At 39.7% G+C, this 10430-nt stretch overlaps 1 protein-coding gene across 7 annotated transcripts in view; it reads right to left on the reverse strand.

Annotated features, from left to right (window-relative positions):
- The window catches only part of RIF1 (replication timing regulatory factor 1), a 60925-nt gene extending 51240 nt beyond the window's left edge, over positions 1-9685 (reverse strand). For 5 of the 7 annotated variants that reach the window (XM_061135380.1, XM_061135384.1, XM_061135383.1 and 2 more), the window contains exons 1-8: positions 9337-9482; positions 9062-9175; positions 8279-8357; positions 6225-6321; positions 4636-4763; positions 4452-4546; positions 3233-3422; positions 1387-1479 (exon numbers count right to left, since the gene is read on the reverse strand). In XM_061135380.1, the coding sequence (XP_060991363.1) occupies positions 1387-1479; positions 3233-3422; positions 4452-4546; positions 4636-4763; positions 6225-6321; positions 8279-8357; positions 9062-9165 (786 nt within the window). In that variant the 5' untranslated portion in view covers positions 9166-9175; positions 9337-9482. Of the gene's footprint in view, positions 1-1386; positions 1480-3232; positions 3423-4451; positions 4547-4635; positions 4764-6224; positions 6322-8278; positions 8358-9061; positions 9176-9336; positions 9483-9559 lie in introns of those variants that run through there. The other 2 variants (XM_061135378.1, XM_061135379.1) reach the window with 2 other exon arrangements.
- Positions 9686-10430: the final 745 nt, after the last annotated feature.

Genomic DNA, 10430 nt, shown 5'->3' on the forward strand with positions numbered 1-10430 from the left:
AAGACTCACTCCCTTGACTTCCAAACCTACTACAACACTACAGTAATTAAAGCGTATGGTAGTGAAGACTTCCCTGGCAGTCCAGTGGTTAGGACACCATGCTTCCAAATCAGTGGCCATGAGTTTGACCCCTGATTGGGGAATTAAGATCTCTCATGCCATGTGATGCAGCCATCAAAAATAAAGCTATGGTAATGGCATAAGGAGAAACATAACAGACCAATGGAAGAGGGATTCCAAAAACACTCACATACTGTTAACTAATTAGCAATAAGAATGCCAAGACCATTCAATAAGAACAGTCTATTTAACAAATGGTGCTTGGAATATTCACCTGCAAGAAAATGAAACTGGATCCTTGTCTTATTCTACATACAAAAATAAACTCAAAATGGAACCAAGATCAAAACTTATGAATTAGCAAATAAATTCAGAGAAAAAGCAGAATAGAGGTTATGAGGGGCTGCAGGAAGAGGGGCAGAGGGAGCCACTGCTTATTTAACATGTTCAGTTTTTGTTGGGGATGGCAAAGACGTTCTTGGTATAGACAGTGGCGATGTTAACACAACTGTAAATGCTTTTAATATCACTAAACTGTATACCTTAGGATGGTTATGATAAATATTATGCTTATCACAATAAAAAAGAAAATCAACTTCCCCCTTAAAACCAGGCTTAAAGAAAGAACACACAGTCAATTCCCATTATTCACCAGTTATGTTCTATAAAGTTGCCTTGATACTGTATTAGCAAATTCTGTGCCATGGCTTCTAGGGAAAATGCAGGATTAGGTTCCTACAGGCTTCTGATCACATTTTCACCAACCATCTGACACACAATCTTGCTTCATGTGTGTTTGGTTTAAAGACAACTTATTTAATATATACAGTCTGATTCACGAACACTGAGCTCACAGCAGGCAGCACCACAACTCACGCCTTTCCTCCTGAGGCACACAACAGACTTCCCTGCTTAGCAACCACACAGCACTCGGCACTACCTCGGAGGCCACTGAAAACTGAAATCTCCAAGAAAAAGCGCAAAACGTGAAAAATGTGGCAACAGATGTATCACGAAATGGACATCTGTTTAAAGGACATCAAGAATTAAAGCAAAAAAAAAGAATTAAAGCAAAAAAGCAGAACATAACCCTGGCTCAACCTCAGACTGGAACATGCATGCTCTGAGACTCAAATTTGTTGCCACTCTACATGTCTACAATTGACTGCAAAGGCAGCACAAATACTGACACTGGGTTTACAAATTTTAGTAAGTAGGTCAATGTTCATTCATATGGCACACATGAATAATGAGAACCAACTATACTATGCAAAGTTAAGAAAATAAAAGGTCTGGTGTGTATAAAAACCTTAACTGTGAACTTACCTTCCCAAGAAGTTTGACAAATAAAGGCCATAATTTTAACACGTAAGTCTCATTTTTACTCATAAATAGTTTCTGGAGTTCTGAAAGTAATTTCTGAAAACAAAAGCAAAAATATTTACCAAGACTCCTGAAAAGAATGCAGTATTAAATTGATTGTCTCAGCCAAGTAACTTTTCCCAATATTTTATCAGGAAGTTTCACACATATAGCAAAGCTGACAGTTTATAGTAAATGTCCAAGTATAAAGACCACTAATATTTTATTATGCTTGTCTTATCACCTATCTGGCCATTCTTCCATCCATCAATACAGCTTTCTTTTCCCTTACCAATATACTTTCCCCTAAAAACTTCACGCATATCATTAGAGTTCAAATGATAATGTTTAACTTCTGTATTAACTTAAAAAATACATTAATAGTTTCATGGGTAATACATCTGAGAAAATTTGAGTTCAAATTTATTATTAAGAATTTTATACAGTGGACACTTGAATAAAGTGTTATTAACTGTGTGGTTCACTTACACTTAGATATTTTTCAGCAGTAAATACCACAGTACTACAGTCCATGGTTGGTTGAATCCAAAGGCACAGAGGAACCATGAATACAGAGGGTCAACTATAAACTATACATGGGTTAAACTTGAGCTATTCAAGGACTGCCTATATAAGCTCTTAAAAAATTAATAAATTTATCAGAGTTAAAAATCTCACAAAAACATTGGAGTTACTTTTAACTCAGGCATTACCATGAGGAATCCTGAATTTTAAAAAACAAACAAAACCCCAGGTTTTAGAATGTGGAAATCCCTCCCTCTGCCTGGATTACTGTATTACCTCCCAACTAGGTTCCCTACTCCTATGCAACCCCTGCCTAGAATTTTTTCCTCAACATAGGCAGAGGGATCCCCTTAAAAGCCAAGTTTGTATGTGTATCACTCATAGACTCAAAACCTCCAAATATGGTTTTCAATATAATCCAGATGCTTTAAAACCAAGCAATAAAGCAATAAAAGCGAAGTGCTTACAATGGTCTCCAAGGTCCTATGTGGCTTGGCCCTGTTTCTGACATCATCTTCTACCCTCTCATCCTCATTCACTCCATCATACTGCCCAATGTTTGACAACACAACCTAGCATATCAGAACAAGGCCTTTTGCTACCATGGTTCCTCCTAACTTGAATGAATAAGTTTACTCCTTATTCAATTAGCTAACTCCTATATTACCTTCACATCACCTATTCTTTTTCCTTCCTTGACCACATCACCCTTCCTCTTGGAAAGCACTTTCATCCAGTCCCCGTTGTTTCCCATAATCTCTTTACTAAATGAATTACATACTTTATTATTGCTCCCACTAGAAAATAAGCTCCACAACAAATTGCTTTTGTTCACTGTTTCATACACAGTACCTAAAACAATGTCCAGTATATAACAGGTACTCAATAAATGTTCTAAGAAAGGCTGAAAAACCTAAAACTTTGGGCAAATAATAACTTTAGGAAATTGTACACACTACACGCACTTGTATGCCTTAATCTGCAGCTACTGGGATAGCTACTACAGATAGTGATGAATCAGATAGATAATACTCTCCCTTTTCCAAAAATGCAATTTCTTCATTCTTTAGGGATGAAATAAAATGCCTGGATTGCAGTTAACACTGAATAGACAGTTCCTTTCCTTACCGTAATTAGAACTGTGTGACATTAATTCAAGCAATTCTTAGTTTTAATTCAAAGAGGAACTTCCTACATCATAGTGCAATTTCACTAATACGAGTCCTATGCTCGGTGCAAAACCTCACAGTGCAATATCCAAAAAAATCCTTTAAGTATTACTTACGGTAGTCATAAGCTGCTCTGTGATAGATGCTATTTCTTGTTGTTTCTGAAGCAACAAAGGCATTCCCATCTCTAGAGCACTGGCTCCCCGCAAATGTACTTTTTGGGCTGAATGAACCACTAAAGGTATGACCAATTTTGCCCACCTAACTGACTCTTCTCCCATTTGAACTGGGGCTTGTTCAATTAGTCTGTAATGGAGAAATCAATGACTAAATTAGTTTAAGTAGTTTTATTTCTAAACTACCTTTATGTCTAAACTACCAGGAGAGTAAACAGTACACAGAAATACGCACAGTATGGTCCATTTATTTTAGAATATTATCTACAATATATACACACAAAAATAGATCTAACATAACTTAATTTGTAGACTGCCCTATTTTAATAAATTTTTCAAATAATGAAAACACATCATCTTTCTTCAGATTAAAAAACTTTTAATAATTATTTTTACACAAATTATATTCTTACAGGAGAGAACAGCTAGAGAACCATGATATACTGTGAACATCAATCAGGGCATCAGAATACTAGTTAAAGCATATAGCTCAACAACTAAAGAACAGTTTCAACTAAAGAATGAAAAATAAGTTAAAACAAAGCACATCAGTAGTTTGTGTTGTCAGCATATCCATTATGAAAAGCAAGGATGGATAGGAAGAAGATAGGTTTTCCTGTTCCCCTCATGTGCTGTTAGAAATTGTTTTAATGCTTTCCTAAATACCTGATACCGGGTTCCCTGGTGGCTTAGATGGTAAAGAATCTGCCCGCAATGCAGGAGACCCGGGTTCCATCCCCAGGTCAGGAAGATCTCCTGGCAAGGGGGATGGCAACCCACTCCAGTATTCTTGCCTGGAAAATCCAATGGACACAAGAGTCTGGCAGACTACAGTCCATATGGTCACAAAGAGTCAGACACGACTCAGCAACTAACACTTTCACTTTCAAATTACCTGCTACAGCCAACTTAGAAGTCTCTATTTTTTAAACTTCTGCAAAAGCTTTAAGAGAGATATTTTTAAGACTATTTCAGTAAAAATAAAGAAACCTAGTAACTTAATGCACATCTACTTTCCTCCTCCTATTACTTTGAGACTTTTAGTCTAGAAGACATTTCCTTCTTTCAATATCTAACCCAAATTCAAGTCCCAAAAGATTACTCCTTCAATTCTAAATTACTAGAACTACTCTAATTTGCATGGTATCCAAACTCATACCTTATAATGACATTTAATGCTTCATAATCCACAACAGCAGAATGCATCTCTCCTCTATTAAATACTATTTCTAATGAGTCAATTATACTAGATACCTGAAAGACAGAAACAAATACAAATCGAGTAAGCCTCAATTTTTTAACTGGCATATAGTTAAGAAGACATATACAAAAACTATACTCACTACTTTGCCAACAACTTCAGTGGGAAATGTCTGCTTGGATATCACCCAAAGTGCCCTAGTACGTACATTTTTATCTGAACTTTTAACAATATCATTCAGTTTTGAAAGCAGTTCTTGAATATCTATCTCTGAAAAACAAGCAGAAAAACATTTTAATTATGTAGAATCTTTTACATCCTTTTAAATCCCTAACATAATAGATAAAATCACTGTCAATAAAATTAAATGCATATCCAGAGATAAGGACCAGAAAACCTATGCTAATAATTGAACTTTTTCCCAAAACACAAAATTCAGGTCAGAGAGAAGGCATACTCAGTGCAAACAAGATGGTAGACTTGAAATCAATAATTTTTCAAGTAAAATATTTCTATAGGATCTTATTATCAGGTTTGATGCTTTCGAACTGTGGTGTTGGGGAAGATTCTTGTGGGTCCCTTGGTCTGCAAGGAGATCCAACCAGTCAATCCTAAAGGAAATCAGTCTTGAATATTCATTGGAAGGACTGATGCTGAAGCTGAAACTCCAACCCTTTGGCCACCTGATGTGAAGAACTGACTCATTTGAAGAGACCCTGATGCTGGGAAAGACTGAAGGCAGGAGAAGGGGATGACAGAGGATGAGATGGTTGGATGGCATCACCAACTTGATGGACATGAGTTTGAGCAAGCTGTGGGAGTTGGCGATGGACAGGGAAGCCTGGTGTGCTGCAATTCCATTGGGTCACAAAGAGTCGGACACGACTGAGCGACTGATTAGGTTTGAACATATGAGTCAATTTTGGCAAGATGTTATAAATCCTGTATCTCTGCTACAAAATGAACAACTCCTACTTCAGATTGCTAACATTCCTATATATTAAATAAGTGGAAACTTTTTGCTCGGAAAAAAAGATGGTAACAACTCTCTGATATCTTTATTCCCTATTCCTAATTACCCATCTCTAAAGATCACCCCCACACCTATACTATGACAAGCCACTTACAGAGCAACAATTAGGACTACAGTCCTCCTGATATCCATGGAGGACTGGTTCTAGGACTCAAAAACCAGGAGATGCTCAAGTCCCTTACATGAAATGGTGTAGTACTGAGATCTCCATATTCATGAGTTCTGCATCCAAGGATGCAGAGGGTCAAGGATGCTAGAAAACTCAGAAGAGCATCAGATCCTGGGCTTTCATTACTACTTTTAGCTCCAAATTATCTGATTTACCACTATATAAAAGAACTTTTCTAATAGCAAATTCCTTAACACATGCTTGTATAAAATAAATGACCCATCTACCTCCCCAAATTAATTCCATCTAATTATAAACTTCCAAAGCAGGTATGTTTATTACAAAAGATGATTTTCTCAACATTTTAAAATAGGCTTACTGTATTTTCTTTTAGAGCAAATTTTATAGTTATCAAAGCTAGAGCTATGTCTAAGAAACTTTACTACGATGATATACATCTAATGATATAATCTACAGACCCATTCTCAAAAGCAAACTCTAAACTACAGGTTGTGAAATTGAGAAGTAGCAGTACTTTTAACAATATCAAACTATAAACTCTAAAAATATTCCATCACAACAAACTTACCTGATAATCCAGAGGCAATTTTGGGATTATATAAGCAAAACCCCAAGGCCTGTAGAGCAGCACTACTGAGCTCTGAGTTTTGACTGGCAATGTGAGTCTACAAAAACAAAACCACATTTGTTACAAGTAAGTACAACTGCAAATGAATTTTTAGATGGAAAAGTCGATTAAAAACAAAACTATATTTTAAAGGCAAAACCCAGCAAATCCTTGAGTAGATTAAAAGGGAGTAAGATTAAAAGACCATGGATACAGCTTGACAAAGAAAGAGGGAAACTATTTGGAGATCAGCTAAATAAAAATTTTCCTTAAAAGAAAAAGAGCATCTCTGCACACCTGAAAGCAAAAAAAAAGGGGGGGGGGGGCAACAAATGGAAGATGGTGAAGACACTAGATAGGAAGTAACAGTAGGAACAAAACTGTTTCACATAAAGTAAGCAAATATTCAAAGGCAAAAGCTGACATTCAGCTATAGAATATAGAACAACACCTCTAACAGACAGAGAAGGAGTTAGAACTAACGTTCACTAAGTAGCTGAAGTGCAAGGGGCTTTCAATGTCATCTCAATACTTCAGACAGTAGATTCTGAATCCATGACCATTTGGAATTCAAAGCCCAACCCCACAGTCTGCATGTAAAAGCTATAAAATCTCAAACCTGTCAAAGGCAAAGGTCTTGCCATTTGCTCCTAACCCTACATTTACTTGTAACCTTGCATCTTTCTTGGTACCATTTCCTATTCCAAACTAATCTATCTTTAAGTCTCCTCATTGCTTCTAAAATCAGATATCCAAAAAATCCTCAACTAGTTGCTATGCTTGACCAGGAAGAATGGTAAATGTTAGTAGTCATGTATAAGAACAGACACTTCCTTGGAGCACCCGTCTTTTAATTAATCAGACCAAACATCCAAAATACTAAACCCTGAGATACATGGGATATTAAGGCAATCGGTTCAGACAATCACAAATAGATGAAGTCTTACACATTCAAGACTATGAGAGCTAATACTGTATCTCCTAAATAGCAGCTAGCATATGTGTGATCAACTTTTGATCATCCTATCATTAACCACCCACAGGCTTCTAAATAATTATTCATCAGGCATTTTAGTTACAAACTCTATTTACAAACAATGCAACTTGATTCAAATTGCATGTAAATGATTTCCTACATGCTCTCAAATACATGTCTTCATCACATCAAACAGTACTTGAATGTGGAAAATGACAAAGAAAAATGGGATAATACCATTAACATTGCTTACTTATTGATAAGTCTTGAACTACTACACAGTAAAGTTCCTGCTTACATGAACAAGAAGAACTGAAGGCTCTAAGAATATTTAAGGTTAGGCAAGGCAGTATCCCCAATGCCTCAGTATTTAGCCAAAAATAATGCTTAAGTGTGCAATAAATATCTTGATAGACTACTTCCATTTAGAAGCACAAAAACAGGATCATAAAAATAAGAACTCAAAGGGACTTTGGAGATTTAGTTCAACCTCTTCATTCCAAACACAGGGAAATTAAGTTAGGTGTTTAGGAAAGCCAAAGTATACTCAAACGAGGACAAGAATATACGTCCTCAGTTTGATGCTAAACTACACAACCTCCCTATAAACAAGCAAACAAGATAAGCATAATAACTGTTTTTTAACCAAGCAAGAATGGCAGAAATAAGGGTGAGTGAAGATAAAAAAATGAATGCTACCCACACAGTAGATCAAAGACAAAACTACAAAAACATTTAGAAGCACTGTTCTATTAAGAGTGCAAGTTTTTGATTCAAGTGGTCACAGCAACTTAATTTACACATGTTAAACCAATTTCTTCTGCAAAGTGGGGATTAAAAAGGAGCCTCAGCTTGACAGGGAAGATTAAGAGAAAACAAGAAAATTAGACAGCACTTGATACATTGCAAGTCCCCAAAAAGTAGTATAATAACCCTGCTGTTATTTTATTTTAGAGTCAAAGTTTTTGAGTGAGTTAGCAAAATCTTTTTCCCCCCACAAAGTAAAAAACTATTTATTATTTACAACAAAGATACATACCTTTAAAACTTTAAATAGCTGAGGAAGTTTTTTCTCAATTTCTGCAATGATTTCTTTTCCATCTTCTCCAGTCATACGACTTAAAAGCAGAAAGAACATTGTTTACGCAAATGGCTGACAGAGTGGGCTACAGTCCATGGGACCGCAGAGTTCGACACAATTTAGCGACTAAACAACTCAGCGCGAATAAACCTCAGAATAACTTGTGCATCCCCACAGTACACGTTTTGACAGCTTCACTACCTCAAGAGGAAACAAGGAAACCTATCCCCAGTTACAAATTTACTAAAACTCACTAAACATGTATCGTTTTGTATCAATTTCCAAACAACCGACAGATAAGTCAGAAAAATACAGTCTGCAGGGGAGAAAACAGTGTGAAGCACTTGCGGTTAAATAAAACGAGTTATTGCTCTATATTAAAAAACCAATTCTGGGATTTCCCACTGTCCCGAAATACAGGTGGCTTACATTGAAAAACCACTACTCTGGCCAAATCCCTCCCAATCAAACTTTTCTTAATCCCCCTCTTACAAGACACACGTGCAGGCTTCCTCATTCCAAACAGACACCTTAAGGGCAGCACCACCTGCAACCGGGAAAGGCACCCAGCACGCACCCCCCACCCCACCCTACCCCGCCTAACCAGCGACCCCGGCGTCGCCCCCGCCAGCTGCCAGGCTTCTTGAATACACAAACTCGCTCGGCGTGCCGCACCCGGACGGTCTTCCCCCCACAACCCCCCATGGCGCCCCACCCCCACCTGCCCCCAACAGGCCTCACCTGGTCAGGGTCAGGTAAGCGTCCGTCTGCTCTCCAAGGGAGGCGGAAGGGTCTTCCAAAGTCTCCAACAGCGGCACCAGGGGACTCTGGTCCGCGGCCGTCATGTCGGCCACCCTGAGGCCCGGACCGGAAGAGAAGACAATCCGGTGACCGATGGAAACAGACCCGGGCGGCCCGGCTTAAGTCCGGGCCCCAGACCCGCGCTCCCGCCGCGGCCTCACAGCTCCCACCGCGTCCACACCGGGGCCCCTGGCGCACAAACCCAAGGGCCTAACCTTCTCCTGAGCGCCGCAACACGCACCCAGGCCCACGCCGCGCTCCGGTCCCGGCCCGCTCCCGCCACCACTTTCCCGGGCAGCTTTCAACAGGGGGAGGAGACCAGCGGGGGGCGGGAGAAGCCTGGGGAACGAGGCGTCTCGCCGCGAGGGGGCGGAGGTTGACCAGGCTGAGGGTTCCCCGCCGCCTAGCATTGAAACCCCAGCATTCACCCCGACGTACGAGGATAGGCCTGCGTCGTCTCCGCCGCTGCCCTGCAGCACCCGGATGCGGCCACAGCTCGACTTTCCCGGTTCGGGCTGTTTACTCACGCGTGCGGCCCGCTCCCTCCTCGACCAAGATGGCGGCGGGGGCAGGCCCCGTAGCGCGCGGGAGTAAAACAGGCCTAGCGGGAGAGGCTCGAGCCAATCCAACAGGGGGCGGAGCGCCCAAATCATCGATCGCCTCCCTTCCCTGCCTGTTGTCCCGCCCTGCCCCTCCGGTCACCTTGTGGGGGGCGGTGGGAGGGAGGTTGGGCCCAAATTTAACCTTCTAGAGACTTGAAATTCAAAGTTTAAGCGGATCGCCCCAGTTCACCAGACTAAATTTAGTGGATCTTCAAACTGCAAGTCCATTATTTGTTGAAGTATTAGCAACAAATCATTTAACAAGAGGAGTTAACTGTACTGTGATATTTATGAGCAGCGTTTAGATTGGTGTAGATTCCAACCCTAGTTCCGCGTTACCTTGGCAAGTTAATCAACTTTTTTATGCCTCAACTTCCTCCTGTGTAAAATATGGATGATAATAGTACCGACTTCAGGTAAAAGCCAAGTAAGAAAACGCTGGAGAGGCCAGAAGCTCTCAGGTTTTAAGTGTACATAACAATGGCCGGGAGCATATTCATGATTCAACTGCCTGCTTCTGCCCCTAACCCCCTCCCGCCTTAGATATTGTGATTCAGTCGATTTAGGATCTACATTCTTCTAATTGGCCTCAGGTGTTGAAGGGTGGGACTTGATGAACACTTAACACTTGGAGACTTAATACTTGGAGAACCTACTTATACCCTTAATGAAAGTCCTTGAAAGAAAGTGAAGTCGTTCAGTCGTAT

The sequence above is a fragment of the Dama dama genome, chromosome 33 (assembly GCF_033118175.1).
Source record: "Dama dama isolate Ldn47 chromosome 33, ASM3311817v1, whole genome shotgun sequence".
Taxonomy (NCBI): Eukaryota; Metazoa; Chordata; class Mammalia; order Artiodactyla; family Cervidae; genus Dama; species Dama dama.